This window comes from Thalassophryne amazonica, chromosome 5 (genome assembly GCF_902500255.1).
Source record: "Thalassophryne amazonica chromosome 5, fThaAma1.1, whole genome shotgun sequence".
NCBI lineage: Eukaryota > Metazoa > Chordata > Actinopteri > Batrachoidiformes > Batrachoididae > Thalassophryne > Thalassophryne amazonica.
In genome coordinates, this window is record NC_047107.1 from 89,938,953 (window position 1) to 89,965,039 (window position 26,087).

Consider the following 26,087-nt stretch of genomic DNA (forward strand, 5'->3'; position numbering starts at 1 on the left):
GTACACTGAAATCAAAAGTCTATAACTGCTTTATTATATGGTAAACAAGAAAATTGGGAGTTTGTCAAACATAGTAAAACTGAAAAATCAATCTCAAGTTTCAACACTTTATTATTACTGTCATACTGCAGCAACTGACATTCCATCGATCGACTGGAGATGCCTGTTAAGTCCGTGACAAAGAGTCATCAGGCTTGTTTTCTTACAAAGTTTGCCATTTGCCTTTCTAGCTTCCACGTAAAATCGACCGAGTACTCCGTCAGGCATCCGTCTGTCATAAGTTTCAAAGTTGGGCGCATGTCCCTTTTCAGTGACGTACTTGCGAAGCAGGTTGACTGCTGATTGTGTATTTCTGCGGGTGTTCTTCGCATCTTTTTCATGTAAAATTCATTTTATGTCAGTGTCGCTAACAGACACAAACCTGTCTTCTGCCATTTTGTCAACAAACTGACAGCCAAAGTAGGCATTGTATCGCATTATCTGATTGGTTGTTATCGATAGAAGGAGTCGCTCGATTAGCTAGCGCTACTCTGCACGCGAGGTGTACTCGTTTCGCATGCGCGGTCTACTCACCTTAACCAGCGGTCAACTCGGCATGTGGTACAGCTCAGAAAGTGGCGAATGGGCCAATCAGAAGTTGGCAAAATCCCATACCATATAATAATTCAGCAACTTGCGCAACTGCACGTCATTAGCCCCCTGAACTACCGGTGTCACTGTACCTCGCTGTCATTGTTAAGCATTATTAGCATTAGCCATGTAATTGTTTTGACATTAGCTGGTTTTATTTCACAATTCAAACTATTTTTATAACACATTGTACAGCTACATTTAAATCTTGACATTTTCCCTGAGTTACTTTCTTTAGTTTTGTCTCAGCAGGAAAGTAATTTGTTGTTAATATGTCCACTGCATGCGTTATTAGCATTAGCTTCTCCTTCGGTGAACACATGACCACTGCCCTTTTATGCGCTCAGTACACAATCTTGGAAAAAGTCAGTGTGTTGTGCAGCCAAAAATAAAAATTTAAATTTTTGATGTGGTGCACCTCTGCAGTGCACTGATATTCAAGGTCGGGTTTGCGAGGCATCAGATTTGATGAAGAGCAGACAGACCATTCAGACACATCATTCATATTTAATATATACGCTAATCACAAACGCTGCACCTTAAATTACAATGCTGGGGAGAAAACTGGACAAGATGGAGAAAATGTTATGAATGGGTGGAAAACCAAATGAATGAGACATGGACGTGTGCAAGTTAAAATAAGAAAGAGCAGGTCTGGTGTAATGTTTTGGATGTGGTCTGCAGAGGACGTACCACAGCCGTGCCTCATCGCAGCTGCAGTTGTTTTACTGCGGCATTCGACTCGCTCTCGTTGTTTTCTGAGGCACAGTATTTCAAAGAGGTGGCCTTGTACCAGTTTTAAACCTTCCCAATCAGCTTAGTGAGACAGTCTCAGAAATTATGAAAGGCATGTGTGGGAGTCCCTTCACTTTTGATCATCGTGACAAAAAAACATAAAAAATAAAGTTTAGATTTGACATCTGACCAAGTTTGGTGTCAAATTTTCTCAAGCAATGCCTCATCACGGCCCGCGTGTGTCCCGGGGGACGTTGGCACGCAAGTTGGGAAAATTTGGTCAAACTTGTTTTGAACAGCTGTCAAAAATTTCCGGAGCTTGCCTGGACTCCCAACTTTCTCAGCCAGGTGCTTCACTCTCACCTTGAGGCAACCCACCTAATGCACGTAGAGCGCACCTTGGCATCCAGTTCACACGCTGAGCGTGGAAAATCTTACCACGTGTAAGGGTTAAGCAAGCTGCGTATACCAAGTTTGCACGGAAGTGCATTGAGTTGCGCTCGGCCTGCCCCGGGCTGTCCTGAGCCGAGCTCGGGTGGGGCCGAGGTTACTTAGAGTCCACTGAGCGCTGGTGTTGTGTCTGCTCGGGAGGACTCGGGAGACCAAGCACTGCCAGGAGAGAGCTCCTTATGGTAATCAGCCACGGCTCGCCGGGTTGCGCCAAACTTGCCCCGTAAGCGCAGCTTGAGGACAGAAGTAAGGTCATTTTGCAGTTACAGGTGCAAAGACATGGACACTTTAATGTTCTGGATTCACACTGTGTGATCATCCATGAAAAAATAAATAAAAGGATAACTTGTAAAGTTGTTTGGATGTGAGGAAGACGTGCAAACTACAGAATCCAGAGCAACATTCTTCACTCTGATCTGCTTTGTGGCTATATTTAGTAACGTTTTGGAGGACTAAAGGCAAGTTCTCAGTATTAAGTCACCTTCTTTGTGACACTGACACCTGTCAGTTTGCTGCGTCTCCTTTTTGTTCACATTATGGCTGGTCTTTAAAGGAGGCGGGGCACCTTTGAACTCTGTTATCCCACTCTAACCTCTGACCCCCTCTGAGTTCCACCTACATCTTCCTTCAGGGGAAATACCTGCCTGCAAGTGCACTCAAATGAACATATGCACATAGGACATCAAGTAGATTTAATCTGTCTTTCTCTTTCTCAGGCTTCTTCCTTCACTTGATGTGGCTCAGGTTAACTCAGTCAGGGCCGTTAGGGAATTAAAGGTATGATTACAAGCCCAGACGATTGTGTTGAATGTTTACTTGTCTTGGGAAATGGAAAAGGATGAATAGGAGGTAAATGAATCCAATGGTCAGGAATGAAGGGCTCAGAGCCAAATCGAGACCTGCGAGGTTGTGCAGAATCAAGAGCACTCTGAGAAGTAATACCTCCTCTAAATGGCAGAATACCTACACCCCCTTTCAGACCTTTGTGATGTCACAAGGTTAAAAGGTGAAAGAAATAAATAAAAATGAAAAAATATTAAAGCAGCTTTGGATCTATGTAAGTAACTTGCCTGAACCAATGACCATCTGTCCACAAAGTCCCATCAGATCTGGATCTGGCATTGCACCAAATTCAAACTTCACGATGATGTAGACATGAATAAAACTTCACGCATCTGACATCTAGATCACACACTGCCTGCCCCAACAGAGGTGTATAACACTACAGATATTTTTGCATTTGTCCACCTGTTATTTCTAATTTTTGTGTACACTTGTGAGACCTTGATAACCAGTTATCTTCAATCATGATTGCATGAATTAGTGCTACATATCTTGAGCAAATACTTCATTGCCACTTGAACAATTTAGGGCCCTATCGTGACAATCTATGGCACACAGTCTAAACTGTGTAGCAAGTGCTTTTGGTACATTTCCAACTCCACTTTGCTTCATATTTATACTAAGCGTAATTTCATTGCACAGTAAGGTGCAAAAGAGTTGTATTTGTCACTCAATTAGAAATGGCCATGTATGGGGCATCAGAGTGTGATTTTTCGCTGTTTTTACAGTCGGAGCAGTGGTGGGCACAGCTAAGCGAAAAGTTAGCTTCGATAACCGCAAATCTGCTAACTGAAAAGTTAACTTTTAAAATGCTAAACCAATAAACCACTAACTTTTAGTATTGCTACTGATAAGCCAGTTTTAAGTTTAAGCACCACAGGGACTTCTGAGTAAATTTAAAGGTGATTACAAACCCAAAACAAACAACGAGCCTGAGCTTTTGTCTTTATGCACCCAGCCTGCTACTGGGGGGAAAAAAGAAAGAAGACGAAAAAGATAAAAAAAAAAGTCTCATTTTTCACACACAATACAGACGGTGGTAGAGAAGATCAAACACAATGCACTTTTCACTTGTGGTTTCATTTATAAATAAAACTAATTCCGGACAGTTTATCAAGATTAACGGCAACTCTGTCATTTTTACAAAGTGAAAATTTCACACATATCTTTTAAAGTAATGCGCTAATTCTGAGGGTTTGAGCATTAACCAACATACGCACCAAAAGGCATTATGGGAAATGAGTCACCCCCCCCCCCGTCAAAATGCATAGCACACTGCCATCTACTGGATGGGAGTGTGAATTGCAACCAACATGTGATCGTTGGTCGCTATTTGTTATGCTTCACTTCACAAACAGAATTTTCAGTTTTACAAATGAAAAAAAATGACATATTACAAATACACATTTATTTGTAAAAACCAACGCACAGATTACACATTGGAAATTTGTGTTTTTGGATCGCGGAACACGTGTGCAAATCAAGGACTATTTGTAGATCACCCTCTGTGCATTTGCAGGTATTAATGAGACAAATTTGAGACAAAGTGAGACAAAGTGTCTTTTCACTTGAAAAAAAAAGTAACCATTTGCATGTACATGCTGTCAATCACTGTTGTGATGCATTAAGTAAGTAAGTAAGTAAGTAAGTAAATTTTATTTATATAGCACCTTTCACAGACAAGAGCCACAAGGTGCTTCACAACATAAAAGCAGAGTACACCACACAAAACATCAGACAATGGCCGAGACATAAAAACATAAAACAAACATAGGATAACAGAGCAGCCTAAAAGCTAAGCAAACGCTTGAGTAAAAAAGAAAGTCTTAAGTTGGCTTTTAAAAGTATCAACAGAGTCCAGCGCAGAGAGAGCGGGAGACCATTCCAAAGCCTGGGAGCAACAGCCTGGAAGGATCGGTTTCCTCTGGTTGCAAAATGGGTGCGAGGAACCATCAACAGATTTTGGTCCACAGACCTCAAAGCCCTGGCAGGGGCATAAGGCTGGATAAGGTCACAAATATAGGGAGGCGCCTGGCCATGTAGAGCTCTAAAAGTTAAAACCAACATTTTAAAATTGATCCTGAAGGACACTGGTAGCCAATGAAGCTCCTTTAAAATTGGGGAAATATGAGTCCTTCTGTTAGCTTGTGTCAGAATTCTTGCTGCAGAGTTCTGTAGCAACTGCAGTCGACGCAACTCCTTCTTGTTTAGACATGAAAACAAACTGTTACAATAGTCTAAACGTGTTGACACAAAAGCAAGAATAATAAGCTCTAAATCATTTCGAGACACCATTTTCCTGAGCTTAGAGATGTTTCTTAATTGAAAGAAGCAATTCCTCGTCAGCTGTTTACAATGCTGTACCAACGACCTGTCTTTGTCAAAAATGACACCCAGGTTTCGAAGACATGATTTAGCAGACTGGCCCAGGTCTCCCAAGTACTGCTGAATACCTGGAATATGGGCATCAGGGGCAATAACCAATGTCTCTGTTTTGTTTGCGTTAAGCTGAAGAAAGTTATTCGTTGGCCATTGTTTAATTTCCGCCAAACAATGGAGGAGGGAATCAATCCTCTTAATCTCAGATGGCTTAAAGGAGCAGTAAAGCTGGATGTCATCCGCAAATAACTGGTAAGAGAGATCAGTAAATCTTTGAATGATCCTACCTAAAGGGATCAAGTACAATAAAAACAAAATGGGGCCCAATACAGAACCCTGAGGGACTCCACATAATAGGTCCGCAGACTCTGACCTTATCTGGTTAGCAAAAACGCTAAAGCTGCACCCAGACAGATATGAAAAAAACCACCGAAGAACTGACCCTGACAGTCCGACATGATCCCTCAGTCTATTCAGCAGGACCTGGTGGTCAACAGTATCAAAGGCAGAGGACAAATCCAAAAGAACCAACACGGTGGATTTCCCAGCATCAGCAGACATCATAATGTCGCTGGACACTTTCGGGCATTACGGGAGTTTGGGGTTTGTTTGTTTTTTATTATTTTTGTAGTGCATGTTCATTTAGCAGTGTTGTTACTGTCATAGATTTGTTGTCCTTTTACAGTTCAAGGAGTGTAGTTAGTTTGGTGAAGAGTTATGTTGTGACCATGAGTGGGAAGTGCTGTGCGTTTGATCTCTTCTGCCACTGTCTGTGTTGTTGGATGTTAAAAGTAAATGGCACTTTTTTGCAGCAGCTGGCAGCCGTCCGCCCCCTTCTGCTGGGTGAGGGCTGAGTTCCTCACAGCGGCCTGACTGTTGCAAAACGCACGACAGGAACTATTATGTATGACTTTAGGGTTTACAAATGTTTTTGACTGTTATGTTTTACTGACTATGCCAGCAAAAAAAAATGCTAGCGGACTGAAAGTTAGCGGAACTAAATTTAGCGGAAGATAACTGGTCCGCTGATGGCTTTCAGCGTTTACTGAAAAAGCTAATCCGCTAATGAAAAAGTTAGCTTTGCTAATTAGTGGATTAGTGAAACTGCCCACCACTGAGTATGAGATGTACAAGTGCACAAGTAAATGTACATTTCTATTTACATGGTAATCTCAAAATTAAGAGGTTTTCTTGGGAGCAAAGGGTTCTGAATGCAAAGTATTACTGAGTGCAGTCATCGAATACAGTGCTATACTGGATGACTGTTTGCAGAAGGTAAATAGGGGGCGTTTGTGGAGGGCATGTTTAGAAGGCAAACACCCCCCCACCCCCCTTGCTGCTGCACCTGGACACTTCTTCCACTTCCACTTGTCCATTTCTTGCTTGATTACTCTTCTTCCTCCTTCTTTCTTTTCTTTCATTTCTTCTTGTTTGTTTTAAACAACAATGTCTTTTGTGTTTTGCTCTGCCATGCCAAGCTAGCTTGTTCTTATCACTGCCTGGTCGGTGAACTTCACCTAAATACTGTAAAACCTTTGGTTTGGTGTGTGAAGCAGTACACAGTAAAGCAACAGTTTTATCAGAAAGACACTGGACGCAAGTTAAAGTTGATCATTTTAGTACATTAACATAATGTAAAATGTTATAATAGCCTGGTGTAATCAATTTGGCGCAGGCCCTCATCATGGTAGAGAGTACAGTTGAGATGATCACAAATTCTGACATTGGAAATGGCAGGTGCAGGTCTTACCACCAGGCAGAGGGCAGGGATCAATTGATGCTGGTAGGGTGGAGGAGGGGTCGTCTTGTCGGGAATCTGTAAACAACAAGAGGTGAGTGAGAACATTGATGTTTTAAGAAATGTACACCATTGCTGTTAGTTGAGAGCTAATGACTAATCAGGGACACCTGCTTCTGTTTAGAGATATTACAGCTGTTGTTAATGAACTGATTTGAAGAGAATAAAATGGATTTTTGGTGTTACAGTATTGGCACTTTAAGTATGTGGTTAAATGCAGTAAAGTTTTGATGTGATTTTTGTTCATTGTTATTAATAACAGGACCACCACATTAGACAGAGAAGACATATTAAAGTTGATGATAATAAATGGCGGTGCAGCCGTCTGTTTACCCAAAGTCTGAGGTGGACAGAAAATATTTCTTTTCATCTTCCCAGACGCTCGCCAGCTAGGTATCAAATATCCCGGGACTCCTCAGGACAGAGGCTATTTAGTGTGTCAGGGGAAGCAAAACGATGCGGTTCGGCAGCCACTTTTCATTTCTTCTTCGCATTGTTAAAGCTGAACTCTGAGAAGGCACTAATTATTCATTTAAACCTCTGAGTCTTCTCTCTTCTCTCTAATTAGACGGTTAGTCACTCTCCCCAGGCCCTGGGCTGTGGCATTGATCTCCAGCTGAAGCTTGTTGTAACACAGCTCTCACCACACACACACGCACACACACGTCATAACTCAGCTCTGCAGCATTTTTTTTTTTTTTTGAACATCCCACTGGCAAAGTCAGGGGAAGCAATTACACACAAATACTTCTCTCATTCTGTCCAGTAATAAGTCCCTCATTGTCAACTGGTTCCAGTTTACAAGCTGTAGGATTTATGATCAGTGCAGAAAAGCAAAGCATAAATGAAACAGAAACACATTATGGGAACACCCACCTCCTCACAAACAATACACTTTCCAGAAACGGCCATCCTGGGGGAGTTTGTGGCATATATTTCTCCATGTCTCTGTGTTCTTGCAGGTTGCGGTGCAGTTCAGAAGACTAATCACAGGCTTGATGAAATGCAGCAGCTGTATTTGTTTATGTATTGAATACACCGCAGCAGAAAATGGGTAATAAATGGGAAAAACACAGTGAGGTTGTAAAGAATAAAGGCAGGTAAACAGAAACGGATGAAAAAATAGGTGCAGAAACACAGACGGTGAATTTTCTTTTGTGGCTTTGCTTTGTTGTTTTCTTTGGGAAGTTTACGTTGTTCACAGGAGTGTGTGTGTGTGTATGTGTGTGTGTGTACACTAAGTCCATGATTGGTTTAAATGGTGACAAAGAGTTTGTAATTTTAGAAATCTGTTGTAGCTGAAAGCTTTACTTTTACAGTTTAAATTGGGTAACTTGTGTCAGAATCAAAGCACTTCTAACATTCAGATGATCATTTCACAACCAGGTTTGAGTTATTTCCATAGAATGTATGGGAATAATAAACATTCACTGGACAAACCCTCTATGATGTCACCCGTCGGTTTTCTATAGCGCTAGTTTGAGGCTCAAGTGTGGAGGTTCCAAATATCACAATCTTAGCAGTGCCCAACTCTGCCTAACTTCTGGTCAGACCATAAATGGGTGTAGGGGTGGAGGATGGGCAAGACCATGCTGGGAATTGGTTGGGATGAATGAAACACAAACATGCCCACCTCTCTTGAAGTCACTCAGCTGTCTAATTCAAACAGGCTAACCAGTGGCGGCTGGTCCATAGGGGCGCCCGGGCGCTGCCCTCCCAGATGTGGAGGGGAACATTTCTAAAATCTATTTTTTTAAAAAGTATTATCAATATCAGTTAGTTTGCTTTATAGTATGTGCTTACATGTAATCTGAATTATTAAAACAAACTTTCCACCAACTGACTCTCATTCAACAGTGCATTCCGCCGACAGAACGTATCATTTCTCTTCTTGGGCGATCACTCAAAGAGCCCCTTGAATGACCAATTGTGTATGGTTGTTAAGGAAAAATAATAAATATTTGAACGATCAGCATCGCCAAATTTAATGGCTTGGGAGGGTTGGGGGCATAGAATTTTTACGCCTGGATTTATCAAAGTGCTGTTGTTTTTGGCGGAAACAAAAACCCCACCGATGTTTGGGTTATTTATTTTTTGTGTCCATGTGTTTTGCTGGAGTAAGTTGAAGAACTTTGCGGCACAGTTTTTGTGAGATGAGGGGGAAGCTGGGATAAAGGAGCAACCACAAACTGCCGCAACACTGGCTGCGCTCACCTCTTTTTTATGAATACTGAGAGATGTGGCACAGCAACTGCCAATCCAAGTGAAGGTAGCAAAATAGCAACATGACATACACTGGCTGATTTGTATAGTTATTTATATTGAAGTTCATGTTTAAACTGTTAAAGATCAAGCCTTGATTACATTTCTGTGTATAAGAGTTTGATAATGAAATGCTAGCAATTGTTATTACTTTTATGTATGTATCGGCATATATATCAGTATCATAAATGTATTACTCCCTAATATAGATATTGTATCGGCCCCCAAAAAAGTCCATATTGGCCGGCCTCTATTAAAAACTAAAGCTTTGGTCTCACCGAATAATGAAGCCAAGAATAATGAGCCTCGTATGGATTTGTCAGAAATTTTGGTGATTATTTGAATAATGAGCCACGTATATGACCATTGTGCAAACAATTAAAAACACTGCGAGTGTGAGTGATTACGTCAGCGCACACAGCGCAGCTCATCTGATCGATTATAACAAAATGTTAAATCTGTCACAAACATACTTTTACAGCTGCTCATGAAGAAGGAATGAACATGCAACTGTTTTACCAAGCCATTACAATATAAACATTACAAATAATTACCTTTTAGGCTGTTCCAAATACATTCTCCACCTCATGCAGTGCAGGAGAGAGAGAGAAAAGCTGCAGATGAAACGGTCCTCTGTGATTCCAGAAGCGATTAAGAGGTGTTTTCAACTGCCAAACTCTGACAGAAAAGGATTAATCTGCTATGAAATAATTATTTTGTATACAGTGTCCAGCGCATAAAGTAGGTGGGATCGTCATGACGAAGTGCGCGAGAGGGCGGAGCTAAAATAGCCTGTCCTGTCCTCGTAGCTGCCAGGTACTCCAATAATGGGCTTCTAACAGCCTTGTCCTCATGGGACAGTTTGTCCTCGTAGTACCCTGTACACAAACAGCCCCATGCTGTTTTTGGTAAATTTTGAACTTCTTGAAATTAGCGCCACGCTCAGAGATGAGCCTCGTTAGCTGAATATTCTGCCTCTAAGAGCAACTATTTCCCACGTTTGTTGAATAACTGAACTCGTACCAAAAAAACATGCTACATGGCTCATTATTCATTGTTCATTATTCAGTGGGACAAGGGCTTCAGGCATTGGTATTAATACGGTACTGTATGCAAACTGTGAATGGCTATTAGTACAGCATCCATTGTTATTTAAATTACGCAGTGCCAAAGTTCATGCACAACCCTAACCTTAAACCTAAAATTTTGAGCTTTGACACCATGACATCCCACTTTTTCTCACGTTAATAACTGTGGTTTCTTATTGGATGCTGTATGAACTGGCAGAATACGATACTGTGACAATAGCCACATTGCAAAAACTGTGACCAGCCTATTGCCTCAGTAACCGTGGCACCATCAATGATGCTAACAACACCATGGTGTTGGGGAAAGTGTAGTGACACGGACCCACAACAGGGGGTGCAAATGAACGGTCAATAGATGAGCCAAAAGGTAACAATTTAATGTTGTGAATGTGCACAACGATTATACAGACAATCACAGAATCTGATAGCAGTCAATACACCAAGGTGACGTGTGGGCAGGCCCAAGGATAGAAGACGTCTGTCCTGAGAAGAGCTGGGACCACACGATTTCCACTGCCACAGAACCTGGTGAATACTGGAGCCGCCAAGTCCCGAATTCCCAGGTGATCACCGTCCCCGATTGTCGGATCTGGTACTGCTGGCGAGGAGCACAAACAGTGAGATGTGGGTGTGTGCACACACCCAGTAACAAAAACAGTCAGAAGGTGGAAAGTCACCTCCACCTCTAATCACACACTTGTGCAGCTCCTGTTAAACCACCTATCTGGTTTGGGTGTGAAGCGAAGCCGTCGCTGTTCACACCAAACGCCAATCCAGCAGATAAGGCACACCACAGGAAAACGGCTGCAAAAGAGTTCAGACTATTATTCAGTATTAAGTCAGCAGAGAGGTTACCTTCACAGGTAGATGATATCTCGGCAACGAGGTGGAGATGACGTCCAGTCTTTATGGAGTGAGATGATGTAGTGTAGATGGGTGACAGCTGTCAAGAGATAATGAGTGATAGCTGTCACCCCCGGCTGTGTCCGTGGCGGCAGCGCCCTCTCGTGCCTGAAGCCCGCACTTCAGGCAGGGCGCCCTCTGGTGGTGGGCCAGCAGTACCTCCTCTTCTGGCGGCCCACACAACACATGGTGCCGATACTTGGTAATTACTGCTAACACCACTAACATACAAATTAAATAATGCTATGTCACAGTGGAAATTCTAGAGACCGGACATTTTAGATGATGCATTATTACAATTAGCTGCACAGCAACCCAGCAACCCATGTTATTTCAGGTATTTTTAATAAAATGCTGAGAAAGAACTAACACAGTCAAGTCCACAGCCACTAACAGCCTCTACGAGCAACCATACCCCTAATTATTCATCACTTTATGGCTTACTAACCAGTTATATAAAAATCCACCCCCATGCAGTTGTCACAAATAGGAAAACTAACTATAGAAACCAAAACATTTCTTTTGTAGCAAGCTGTAAACATGTTTATTTCTGTGGTAAAGTTAAACTTTTTAGCATGAGCTTCTGTTGAGGGGGGACTCATTTTTGGATCCAGCCTCAAGTGGCCATTCAAGGAACTGCAGATTTTGTGACTTCTGCATTGGCTTCATTTTTCAGCACCCTGCAGGTTGCTGCTTGTAATGAGTTATCCTTCTAAAAGCATGTTTCATTATTTAAAAAAAGAACAAAGTTTAATTGCTATTTGAATAATCGGGATGAAACATAATTCTCTTGGTCGAGGGTTACAAGAACTCTGATAAAGATAATATTCTGGAAATTAACATTATTTCAGAGTGACTGAAATCATTCATTAAACATGAGGCCATCTCTTGTCACACCAGAGTCACACTATCATATATGATGTGTGTGGGCATCGCACGCTGAGTCCTGCTGCACTGACCTTCAGTGTTCCCACGTCCAGAATTCTTCAGACGAAGTCAGAGAGAGGCATTCTGTTAGTGCAAGCAATCGTCAAAATCAAACTGAAGCAGCCGCGGGGAAGAATTTAACAGCTCAAAGTTTGTGCTTGTCTTCAGAGGAACACGAACAGATTTCATACTGTGCGTATATTCTATCAGTTAAAATTAAGGAAAGGTTTGCATAAGTCTACCAACTATGGTTTGTTTATTGCAGGCAGCCAATGAGAGCATTGTTTTGATGGCTTTGTTGTTTAGATTGTTGTGTTTGTTTCGCTCCATGTCACAAAGGCCGATGAGTGACGAAGGACAAACTTGTCATAATACAATAGCAGAACGAAGTAAACACGTTAAACAGCTTATATCAGAAATCAGCGTTGGATTTCTTAAAACACTGTAGTGAAATCCCGTGGGATTAGACATCTTATTTGTTTTGGAGTATTTATTGTTAGTACAGGGTTCATATTAGCATCTTCAGAGTCCCCCGTTTGGTTTCTTGTGTTGATTAAACCGAGGACAGACTGATGAAAGTGGCTTTTCTTCTTCTTTGTCTTCCCTCGTTTTTAGCTTATCTTATCTGGCGTGCTGTTCTGGGAGGATGCAAACAAGCACTCTGTTTCAATTAAATCCATTTTCTACGGGAGACACGGTCCTTTTGAAACAAACAACATCAAGTTGTTCCTTTTTCATAATTACTCCCACCGTGGAGGTTTTCACTTGTGTGTGCCGATTTGTTGTTTGGTCAGCAGGATTACGCAAAAATAAATTAACCCATTTTCACGAACTGTACTGAGAAAATTGGGTATAACATGGAAGAAAAAATAATGGGAGTGGGGAGGGTTCTTCTAAAATATAAAGATATTTAATAATTATGGCACAGATTTTTTACTGATGAAAATGGTGGATTTCGTTTGAAGTAGTTATTACAACTGGACGTGGCGTGGCATGAAAAGGCAAAGCCAGAACTTATTAACAGACATTTGTAAGGGTATTTTTGGGCCTTGGTGAATGTCTGTACTCTCAAGTTTATTTTACACTGGCCAATGTCAAGAGTACACACTGCATGTGCCTTGAATTATGTAATTTTTGTGGTCATACCACAGCTTTTTGGATATCTGTGAGGATGTAGTGCCCAGTGAGCACGGTGAATCCAACCCCATTTCACCAGGGGCCTGATTTTACTCCAATATGCTATGTAACAAGCAAAATGTGCTCCAACACACCCCAGATGGACTTGCACAGAGGGTGTAAGTCCATGCTTTAAACTTGTTTTTGCCCAAACAATTTTAACACAGTTTAGACCAAATTTGATAGCATGACTGAGGGTAAGCCAAGGACAAAGTACTTTGATTTTGAGAAAAATTGGTTAAAAGTTAAGGTCTTGGGGCAAGGCCAAAATTTGGGGCCTAACGCTTGTCTATAGGGATATTTAATATGGTTATTTTGAGGAATTGGTTAAAAATATACATTTATAATACGATGAAAGTATTATAAACTCATTTACCACCTTTCTGTTTTGCATATGACTTTGCATTTGCATTTGACTTTGGCACTACCCTCTGGAAGAAAGAAGAAGGAGTAAGTCCTGTTTAGGCCCTGAGGCCCAGTGGTGCCAGTGATTATCCATAGATTCTACAGTGTGAAGAGAATTAGAGTCCACAGCTCTCCCAGAAGGGGACACCACTCCAAAGCAGGTTACTTACTCAGCCAAGGCCAGTTCCCAGTTGCTGCTGGCACATGACACCCTCACTGTAACGTTAAAAGTGTTGTTAACGTTTCTTGGCTCTACCTTGGACAATGCAGATAAAGTGTCTTGTCCAAGGACACAGGCAGGTCGCAGAACAGGGAACTGAACTGAGGTCTGCATTTTGGGAGCTCACCTTCTTATCTGAAGGGTCAAATTAAAATTAAAATCATATGTGTCCTGGCTGTCCATCACACTCCTTGGTGCCATGATAACATATCAGTGCTTGCAGGTGTGGCATGTACGAGGGCTGTCCATAAAGTATAGGTCCTTTTTATTTTTTTCAAAAACTATATGGATTTCATTCATATGTTTTTACCTCAGACATGCGTGAACCCTCGTGTGCATGCGTGAGTTTTTCCACGCCTGTCGGTGACGTCATTCGCCTGTGAGCACTCCTTGTGGGAGGAGTCGTCCAGCCCCTCGTCGGAATTCCTTTGTCTGAGAAGTTGCTGAGAGACTGGCGCTTTGTTTGATCAAAATTTTTTCTAAACCTGTGAGACACATCGAAGTGGACATGGTTCGAAAAATTAAGCTGGTTTTCAGTGAAAATTTTAACGGCTGATGAGAGATTTTGAGGTGATTCTGTCGCTTTAAGGACTTCCCACGGTGCGAGACGTCGCGCTGCGCTCTCAGGCGGCGTCATCAGCCTGTTTCAAGCTGAAAACCTCCAGTCTCTCAGCAACTTCTCAGACAAAGGAATTCCGACGAGGGGCTGGACGACTCCTCCCACAAGGAGTGCTCACAGGCGAATGACGTCACCGACAGGCGTAGAAAAACTCACGCATGCGCACGAGGGTTCAAGCATGTCTGACGTAAAAACATATGAATGAAATCCATATAGTTTTTGAAAAAAATAAAAAGGACCTATACTTTATGGACAGACCTCGTATGTGCATCTTGGACGTGTTTGCACGTGAGTGTTCTGCGACCGCGTTAAAAGTTGGTCACAGTCAAAACTTGACACTTTAAACACACGTGTGTACTTTCATACTTTCAGGTATTAACACTGTACACAGGTTTAGAACATAGAAGTATGCTGCTGTGTTGTTCTTTTCACTCTTTTCCTCCTCCCGCTTTGTCTTTGATGTATTATCTGTCGGCGCCTATTGTGTGCACTGAGGTGTCTCTTTGCAGCAGACGTCCATGAACGCTCCTGTTTGCCTGCTGTCTGCATCGCGCTGCAGTGAGCGAGAGCAGCAGGTTGCCAGGTTGTGACAAGTCTGGCTGCAGTCAAGCACTTGTTTCACTCCCCATGTCTGTTTTCACTTTTTTCAAACTCTTTGTGGGAGTCTCCCCTCCCTGCTGTGACCTACAGAGATTTTCACAGATCTGCTCAGGGCTGACTGGAGCATTTATGCACCTTGTGTTTGCTGCATTTCTCCCCTCTGGCTCATTAAACTCTAAATTCCACCCACAGCTTTGAAGTGTGCTGAATGTGTTTCTCTTTTATCGTGCGTGAAGATATTTACACTTGTTGTGCCTGTAGAGCAGATGTTTTGAAGGAACAATGCTTTGCTCAGGACTTTCCATGCACGGACAGTTTTACCTGTATTTTTCTTTTTTTTTTTTGTAAGCGCCTGTAGGAAGCTGCAGCACAGATGCCAAAGCGTCGCTATCTCCAGGTTAATGCAATCTTCTGTTGCTTTGATGTGATATGATCCCACAACCTGCTGCTCCTCAGCCAGTATTTCACAGCCTCTGGGACAAGAAAGGACAAAGACACATAAATTGAGAGTAGTCTGCAATTTACTTGTCAAAGCACAGTGAAAAAAGACCACTGCTGCCTTTAATCTGGCTGTTGCGCCACCCCATAGCGTTTATCTACTCGACTGTTTCAAACGCGTCACTGAAGTGGTACCTGCATGCCTTGTTCAGAGGCAGGCTGGTGGATCTTATTCAGTGCATATAAATGATGTGTACGCATGAAAATTTGAAACAGGCATTTTTTGGGAATGAAAACGTGCACACCTCAAATGTATTAAAGTACATGTTTGCTGCAGGAATCCGAGCATGGCTTTGTAAAAACTGATATCTAAGAAAGTAAAAAAAACAGAGGCTTGTTTAAGTAAAATGTGACTTAATTTTTGTCTAAATAGAAAAATGATCTTGTTGAGCATTTTTTTTTAACATAAGAAAAAATGTCGTATTTTGGGAAAATGTACTTCTCTTTTTCTTAAGTTTTTTTTCCAGCTAATATCAAGCTGTATTTAACCAGTAACAAGGAACAGTAGTGGATTTCAAATTTCAAAGATTGTTTTCCTTATTTTAAGACAGAGGCCAATGTAAAAATAAAAATTCTGTCTAGTTTTAAAGCACATTTTGATTATTCAGTGCCTAGACATTTTGCTAGTTTGGAGAATTCTAACCAAGTATATTTTTCTTAACGCATTGGCAGATTTTTATTTATTTATTTATTTTTTGCTTAATAAAAGACAATTTGGCTACATCTTGGATCATTTGTTTTACTTTCAGAGGGACAGTTTTTGCAGTGGGGGTGATACTGGACAAAACAAGACACAATGCAAAGCGTATTAGTGTTAATTTCCACCTGACACCATTGTCATTTTGACACCCTGTGCCCACGTCCTCGAGATCAGTGATTCCCAATATTTTTCTTTGGATCCTTCCACTTATAACTTAGCAAGGCTGAGCCTCCCCAGCCTGAGTGCAGGCCCCCAACCCCAAAAAGATGAATAAAGTCAGTCACCTAAAAAAAGGCATGACTGATCCCCTCCAGCAGATCCCGAGCAGCCGGGAAAGCAGGCCGACTGGGTGACTGTGAGGAGGAAGCGTAGCTCTAAACAGAAGCCCCATGTACACCGCCAAGCCGTTCACATTTCTAACCGTTTTTCCCCACTCGACAACACACCCGCCGAGGAACAAACTCTAGTTATTGGTGACTCTGTTTTGAGAAATGTGAAGTTAGCGACACCAGCAACCATAGTCAATTGTCTTCCGGGGGCCAGAGCCGGCGACATCGAAGGAAATTTGAAACTGCTGGCTAAGGCTAAGCGTAAATTTGGTAAGATTGTAATTCACGTCGGCAGTAATGACACCCGGTTACGCCAATCGGAGGTCACTAAAATTAACATTGAATCAGTGTGTAACTTTGCAAAAACAATGTCGGACTCTGTAGTTTTCTCTGGGCCCCTCCCCAATCGGACCGGGAGTGACATGTTTAGCCGCATGTTCTCCTTGAATTGCTGGCTGTCTGAGTGGTGTCCAAAAAATGAGGTGGGCTTCATAGATAATTGGCAAAGCTTCTGGGGAAAACCTGGTCTTGTTAGGAGAGACAGCATCCATCCCACTTTGGATGGAGCAGCTCTCATTTCTAGAAATCTCGCCAATTTTATTAAATCTTCCAAACCATGACTATCCAGGGTTGGGACCAGGAAGCAGAGTTGTAGTCTTACACACCTCTCTGCAGCTTCTCTCCCCCTGCCATCCCCTCATTACCCCATCCCCGTAGAGACGGTGCCTGCTCCCAGACCACCAATAACCAGCAAAAATCTATTTAAGCATAAAAATTCAAAAAGAAAAAATAATATAGCACCTTCAACTGCACCACAGACTAAAACAGTTAAATGTGGTCTATTAAACATTAGGTCTCTCTCTTCTAAGTCCCTGTTAGTAAATGATATAATAATTGATCAACATATTGATTTATTCTGCCTTACAGAAACCTGGTTACAGCAGGATGATTATGTTAGTTTAAATAAGTAAACACCCCCGAGTCACACTAACTGCCAGAACGCTCGTAGCACGGGCCGAGGCGGAGGATTAGCAGCAATCTTCCACTCCAGCTTATTAATTAATCAAAAACCCAAACAGAGCTTTAATTCATTTGAAAGCTTGACTCTTAGTCTTGTCCATCCAAATTGGAAGTCCCAAAAACCAGTTTTATTTGTTGTTATCTATCGTCCACCTGGTCGTTACTGTGAGTTTCTCTGTGAATTTTCGGACCTTCTGTCTGACTTAGTGCTTAGCTCAGATAAGATAATTATAGTGGGCGATTTTAACATCCACACAGATGCTGGGAATGACAGTCTCAACATTGCATTTAATCTATTGTTAGACTCGATTGGCTTTGCTCAAAATGTAAATGAGTCCACCCACCACTTTAATCATACCTTAGATCTTGTTCTGACTTATGGTATGGAAATTGAAGACTTAACAGTATTCACTGAAAACCCCCTTCTGTCTGATCAATTCTTAATAACATTTACATTTACTACCCAGCAGTGGGAAATAAGTTTCATTACAGTAGAAGTCTTTCAGAAAGCGCTGTAACTAGGTTTAAGGATATGATTCCTTCTTTATGTTCTCCAATGCCATATACCAACACAGGGCAGAGTAGCTACCTAAACTCTGTGAGTGAGATAGATTATCTCGTCAATAGTTTTACATCCTCATTGAGGACAACTTTGGATGCTGTAGCTCCTCTGAAAAAGAGAGCCTTAAATCAGAAGTACCTGACTCCATGGTATAACTCACAAACTCGCAGCTTAAAGCAGATAACCCGTAAGTTGGAGAGGAAATGGTGTCTCACTAATTTAGAAGATCTTCACTTAGCCTGGAAAAAGAGTCTGTTGCTCTATAAAAAAGCCCTCCGTAAAGCTAGGACATCTTACTACTCATCACTTATTGAAGAAAATAAGAACAACCCAAGGTTTCTTTTCAGCACTGTAGCCAGGCTGACTATTGAGCCGAGTATTCCTTTAACTTTAACTAGTAATGACTTCATGACTTTCTTTGCTAATAACATTTTAACTATTAGAGAAAAAAATTACTCATAACCTTCCCAAAGACATATCATTATCTCTGGCTGCTTTCAGTGATGCCGGTATTTGGTTAGACTCTTTCTCTCCGATTGTTCTGTCTGAGTTATTTTCATTAGTTACTGTCTCCAAACCATCAACATGTCTATTAGACCCCATTCCTACCAGGCTGCTCAAGGAAGCCATACCATTAATTAATGCTTCGATCTTAAATATGATCAATCTATCTTTATTAGTTGGCTATGTACCACAGGCTTTTAAGGTGGCAGTAATTAAACCATTACTTAAAAAGCCATCACTTGACCCAACTATCTTAGCTAATTATAGGCCAATCTCCAACCTTCCTTTTCTCTCAAAAATTCTTGAAAGGGTAGTTGTAAAACAGCTAACTGATCATCTGCAGAGGAATGGTCTATTTGAAGAGTTTCAGTCAGGGTTTAGAATTCATCATAGTACAGAAACAGCATTAGTGAAGGTTACAAATGATCTTCTTTTGGCCTCAGACAGTGGACTCATCTCTGTGCTTGTCCTGTTAGACCTCAGTGCTGCTTTTGATACTGTTGACCATAAAATTTTATTACAGAGATTAGAGCATGCCATAGGTATTTATTCACTTTATACATGCTTCCCTTAGGCAGTATTATTAGACAGCATTGCTTAAATTTTCATTGTTACGCAGATGATACTCAGCTTTATCTATCCATGAAGCCAGAGGACACACACCAATTAGCTAAACTGCAGGATTGTCTTACAGATATAAAAACATCGATGACCTCTAATTTCCTGCTTTTAAACTCAGATAAAACTGAAGTTATTGTACCTGGCCCCACAAATCTTAGAAACATGGTGTCTAACCAGATCCTTACTCTGGATGGCATTACCCTGACCTCTAGTAATACTGTGAGAAATCTTGGAGTCATTTTTGATCAGGATATGTCCTTCAATGCACATATTAAGCAAATATGTAGGACTGCTTTTTTGCATTTGCGCAATATCTCTAAAATTAGAAAGGTCTTGTCTCAGATTGATGCTGAAAAACTAATTCATGCATTTATTTCCTCTAGGCTGGACTATTGTAATTCATTATTATCAGGTTGTCCTAAAAGTTCCCTGAAAAGCCTTCAGTTAATTCAAAATGCTGCAGCTAGAGTACTGACGGGGACTAGAAGGAGAGAGCATATTTCATCCATATTGGCCTCTCTTCATTGGCTTCCTGTTAATTCTAGAATAGAATTTAAAATTCTTCTTCTTACTTATAAGGTTTTGAATAATCAGGTCCCATCTTATCTTAGGGACCTCATAGTACCATATCACCCCAATAGAGCGCTTCGCTCTCAGACTGCAGGCTTACTTGTAGTTCCTAGGGTTTTTAAGAGTAGAATGGGAGGCAGAGCCTTCAGCTTTCAGGCTCCTCTCCTGTGGAACCAGCTCCCAATTCGGATCAGGGAGACAGACACCCTCTCTACTTTTAAGATTAGGCTTAAAACTTTTCTTTTTGCTAAAGCTTATAGTTAGGGCTGGATCAGGTGACCCTGAACCATCCCTTAGTTATGCTGCTATAGACTTAGACTGCTGGGGGGTTCCCATGATGCACTGAGTGTTTCTTTCTCTTTTTGCTCTGTATGCACCACTCTTCATTTAATCATTAGTGATTGATCTCTGCTCTCTTCCACAGCATGTCTTTTTCCTGGTTCTCTCCCTCAGCCCCAACCAGTCCCAGCAGAAGACTGCCCCTCCCTGAGCCTGGTTCTGCTGGAGGTTTCTTCCTGTTAAAAGGGAGTTTTTCCTTCCCACTGTCGCCAAGTGCTTGCTCACAGGGGGTCGTTTTGACCATTGGGGTTTTTCCGTAATTATTGTAAAGTGCCTTGGGGCAACTGTTTGTTGTGATTTGGCGCTATATAAATAAAATTGATTTGATTTGATTTGATTTGATCCCCCCCTTAGATTCCGCCATATATACATATATGCAAAAGTTTTACAACTCAAGTGTGCGCCTTATATTACTTTTCTCAGGGGGTCTGGACATTATTTAAAACAAAAATGTAGAAACTGATATTGCATCATTAAAAAGGATACAGTAATTTACCCATTCACACAGAGAAGAGAAAAAGAAAGCTGCAATGCAAACAAATGCAAACATTATGTCTCTTCTGACTGCTAATTCCATACACATCATGAATCAAATGCCCCTTTGTTTTTGACAAAGACAGGTTGAATAGAATAGAATAGAAACTTTGTCATAGCACATATATACATACAACGGAACTTGTCCTCTACATTTAACCCATCCTAATTACAGTTAGACACAATCTAACCTCTAGGAGCAGTGAGCAGCCACAGTCCAGCGCCCGGGGACCAACTCCAGATGTAGACGCTGCCTTGGTCAGGGGCAGAGAAATGCGCAGACCCTAAATAAGCATGTTTTTGATTGTGGGAGGAAACCGCAGTGCCCAGAGAAAACCCACACAGACACGGGGAGAACATGCAAACTCCACACAGAAAGGCCGGGAATCGATCCCACGACCTTTTTGCTGTGAGGCAACAGTGCTAACCACTAATACACCGTGCCACCCCGGTTGATGGATAATAGACAAGTGACTGCTTGCTACATAGCGTCTGCTTTTGCTGTTCCTGCTCAGAATGACTGCAGAGTGATCACATTCAGGTACAACTTGAACCATTTTGAACAAAATGAACTGCTTTTATCAAATGTGAGTGTCCTTTACTCACAGGATGGGGAGCATGTACTGGTGCCGCATGTCTAGGGTACCCAATCTTAGTTTTAACCTAGACATAAAGTGCTTTGAACCTATGTGTATTGCAAACACATATTGAAGTATATAGACGTATGTAGATGTATTTGATGTGTTTCGGATGATCACAAAACTTACTGAACGTGTCAGCTGCAGTATAATGTCATATTGGCGGCATTTTTGATATGTTGGCATACGCTGGTTAAATAGTCATGATGTGACGGCTGCATGACTTATTTAACGTAGCCTGCGTATATGCCAAATTTTTAATAAGTCGGCATACACTGGCTAAATTATCAAGGTGTGACAGGCCCATGAGCTTTTCCTCTGTGCTTAACGGAACCAAAGATTGATTGATTTGTTTCAGTACAAAGTCTTTCACAGTATTGTTAATTAACATACTAATATCTCTGTAAGATCTCTTGAAAACACTTTTGAGGTATTATCTGGTTGCAAAAACAGTACTTTTTTTATTTCGAAGTTCTATTTCTCACTGACTTTAACAAAACAGAAGGAAAAAAGGCAAACAGATTGATACAGAAGCTGTTTTGGAGTGTATTATGACACCTTGGATTATTTTGTTTGAGTGAGAGATCAGTGTATGTCTCAATGACAGCACGCTGCCGTCACTTGGATTGGCAGTCACCATGCTGCGTCACTCAGCAATTGCATAAAATAGATTTCATTTATTGTGGCAGCTCATCACTTTGGCTTTGTCACTTGTAGCTAATGTGACCAAGGGGTTAGTACTGCAAGATACATTAAAAAAAAAAGAAAACAAACAAATGGGATGACTGTGGCGCTGCTGTATTGCTGCTGCTTGAACATATTGTGGCTCCTGGTCTATACGTTCTTTGTGGTTGCACTGAAACCCTAAAAGCTGTCTTACCAAGAAATTTTCACTTTTCATTTGAAGTTAACTGCATTTAATTGTGGTCTAAGGTGTTGGAACGGGTCACTTGTAAGGCTCACTGGAAAGCCTCCAATTCTGTCAGTACACACAGTCGCACACACATAAAAACACACCTCAATCAAAATGTTAATTGCAAACAGCAGAATACAGAATGAAATGCAGTGAACTCATGAGCCAAGCATTCTGCAGAGGATGTGGTTCATATCATGCAATACAACATTTCCTCTGGGGTCCTTAAGTACACTGCATTACATGACCTCCAAGTAAATATAAATACACACTGGTGCGCTGTAATTATGTTACGTATTAATGTATCATGGGAACAGTGATGTAATGTATATATATAAAAAAATTGATTGATTGATTGATTAATGTTCACTCTTTATTCATTCCAAGATAAACATTTTTTTTTTTCATTTTTTCTTCTTCTTGTATCTCTACAGTACCTGGGAACTTGGGTTGCTTCAAAGACAGTGGTGACCCCCCAACCCTGTCCGGCCCCAGTGTGACCAACAACAAACTCACCATCCAGAGCTGCATAAGCTTTTGTAGGAAGCAGAGATACAAGGTAAGAGGGAATGCACAAAATTTAAAAACTGTCCTCTTTCAATCTCTCTTAAAATAAAAATAAAAATGGACAACAGAAAATAATAGATTGTGTGTGTGTGTGTGTGTGTGTGTGTGTGTGTGTGTGTGTGTGTGTGTGTGTGTGTGTGTGTGTGTGTGTGTGTGTGTGTGTGTGTGTAGCCTACAGCTATATGAAAGTTTGTCTTCCTGATTACTTCCTGATTTTCCATTAAATTGCCACCTCACACTTTCAATTACAGGTTAAAACCACAACGCGCAATGGGAGCATTTACAGTGCATCCGGAAAGTATTAACAGGGCTTCATGTTTTCCACATTTTGTTATGTTACACCCTATTACAAAATTGAATAAATTCATTTTCCCTCAAAATTCTACACACAACACCCCATAATGACAGATTTTAGATTTTTTTTTTGCAAATCTATTAAAAATAAAAAACTAAGAAATCACATGTACATTAGTATTCACACCCTTTGCTCAATACCTTGTTGATGCACCTTTGGCAGCAATTACAGCCTCAAGTCTTCTTGAATATGATGCCCCAAGCTTGGTGCACCTGTCTTTGGGCAGTTTTGCCCATTCCTCTTTGCAGCACCATCACTGTGAGTTGATGCACAGCCACTTTCTGCAGAGATGTTCAATCAGATTCAGGTCTGGGCTGTGTCTGGGCCACATAAGCCACTCCTTTGATATATTGGCTGTGTGCTTGGGGTCATTGTCCTGCTGAAAGATGAACCGCCACCCCAGTCTGAGGTCAAGAGCGCTCTGGAGCAGGTTTTCATCCAGGATGTCTCTGTACATTACTGCATTCATCTTTCCCTCAATCCTGACTAGTCTCCCAGTTCCTGCTGCTACAAAACATCCCCACAGCATGATGCTGCCACCACCATGCTTCACTGTAGAGATGGTGGCTGGTTTCCTCCAAATGTAACACCTGGCATTCACACCAAGGAGTTCAGTCTTTGTCTCATCAGAGCAGAGAATTTTGTTTCTCATTATCTGAGAGTCCTTCAGGTGCCTTTTGTCAAACTCCAGGTGGGCTGCCATCAGTGGTGGACACAGTTCTGCTAATCCGCTAACCACTAATTATTGAAGATAATGTTTTAATTATCGGATTACCTTTTCAGATAACTTTGAAAACCATCATCGGACCAATTGTCTTCCGATAAGTTTTGGTCCGATAATTTTTAGACTGCTAACATTTTTGCAGACATAGTTCTTTGCAGTAGATGTGCAGTTCTATCCTCTACAAACAGAGAAGAGCTGGTTCCAGAATAAACTGCTTTATCCTTTGCAGACAAAGAAGAACTGGTCATAGAAAAGAAAAAAAACTAATTTCTTTTGACCCCATACTAATATGCTGGCAATCATCCAGAGGCATAGAGTTTAAACTTATGGTTACAATTTTAACCAAACTAATTTTGGACACGTTATTTAAATTATTTAAATTAACGTCACGTCAAGTTTTATGAAGTGAAAATATCAGATATATGTTTTAGTTTTAAAGTAATGCACTAATTTTTAAGGTTTTAGTGTGGACATGGTGTGTGCGCAGTGCATTATGAGTAAAAGTTCACAACAGGAGAAATGGTTTTGAGACGCTCTGATCAGGCTCCACACGGACAACAGCATTAAACTCTTTGTATATTGTGCCTAAAACTCTCGTGAATATATTCTCTGGGTTTATAGATGTTGTTATTGTGTTTGTTTTATGTAAAAATGCCAGAAGAAGCCCAGGTTCCTTTTCCAAAAGCCGAAATTGTGATTCAGGCCGTCAAAATGCATAGAACACTGCATCTACTGGTGACCGGTTATATCACAGTGTTGTCAACCGCAGGATTTTAAAATTATCTGTAGGTTTCCAAAACCTGAGAGACCCCACACGTGGAGATAAAAATAAATCATAGATTTGACAGGTTTAGTTGTACAGTGTGTGGTGTCAGCCACACGGTAAAAACAACACACACAAACAGATTTCACACATGAACATTCCCAGGTCAGACACCTTGCTTTCTGATTGGCTGCATGTCACATTTAGCTCCTCACGTCCTTCTGAGCAGATCAGAGCGTTCTTACAAACCACACACGGCAGGAATATCCGATAACATTATATTTAGCGTCATCATGATTGTCGGGGCGTCCTTAAGATTGTCGGAAGGGGAAGCTCGGGTCCGATATTGAGTTAATTATCTTGCCATGTGAACCAGAGTTGATGTTATGATGCCTCACAGAACGACTGAATGATCTGTTATAACACCACACCGAACATGTTTTCACTATTATTTGATGTCTTTGTGTGACTGACATCGTTATTCAAGCATTCAAAAGGTGATTCCTATCTCCACACAGCTCCAACCACACACGAAAAAGTTTTTTGACAGTTCTTGTTATTGAAAGAAACCTTGTCTCCCGGACCAGATAGAGTTGTGATGTCATCACGCATGTGCTTAGGCGCTGTCTAGCGGGATCTTGAAAATTTCTTTCTTTTTTTTATACAAATGAAAAAAATTACATATTTTACAAAAACACATTTATTTGTAAACACCAACACGTTACACTGATTCACTTGTGTTTGTTTTTACATAGAATGAATGAATCAACCAATCAGTATGAGCGGAGGCTCAGTTACCCATAATCCCCTTTGGGGATCTGTGTGTTAATGTTCAGATCTTCAGAATTAGTGCATTATTTTAAAATTAACAGATATGTGTTATATATCACTTTGTACATTTTAAGAGTTTACATTAATGTAGTTATTCTATCCGGAATAATTTTATTTTTAAAGCAAAGCCATCATTCAAACCTGCTTTCCATTTCAAGACCTCTGCCTCACTGAGGACCACTGTATCCTGTCAGGGTAAATGATGTTTTCCTGCAGCAGGGGGCAGAGTGCAGAAAAACAAGGACTGGCTCATTGGCTGTTTGGGTTTGTAATCACCGTTGGTTCTATTAGAAGCTTTGGCAGTGTTTAAACTCAAAATTGGCTTCTTAGTAGCTGAAAGCGTATGGAAGGCAAAATTTAAAGTTATTGGTTATCTGTAGCTTCCAGTAAGTTTTTAGGCAGTTTATTGGTTTAGTGTTTAAAAAGATAACTTTTCAGTTAGCTGATTACCAGTTATCAAAGCTAACTTTTTGGTTCGCTGTGCCCACCACTGGCTGCCATGTGCCTTTTACTAAGGAGTGGCTTCCATCTGGCCACTCTACCATATAGGCCTGATTGCTGGATTGCTGCAGAGATGGTTGTCC

At 41.1% G+C, this 26,087-nt stretch overlaps 1 protein-coding gene across 2 annotated transcripts in view; it reads left to right on the top strand.

The window, feature by feature from the left end:
- The window catches only part of kremen1 (kringle containing transmembrane protein 1), a 152,624-nt gene that overhangs the window by 95,731 nt on the left and 30,806 nt on the right, over positions 1 to 26,087 (top strand). For both annotated transcript variants that reach the window (XM_034170853.1, XM_034170854.1), the window contains exon 4: positions 22,698 to 22,822. In XM_034170853.1, the coding sequence (XP_034026744.1) occupies positions 22,698 to 22,822 (125 nt within the window). The remainder of the gene's footprint in view (positions 1 to 22,697; positions 22,823 to 26,087) is intronic.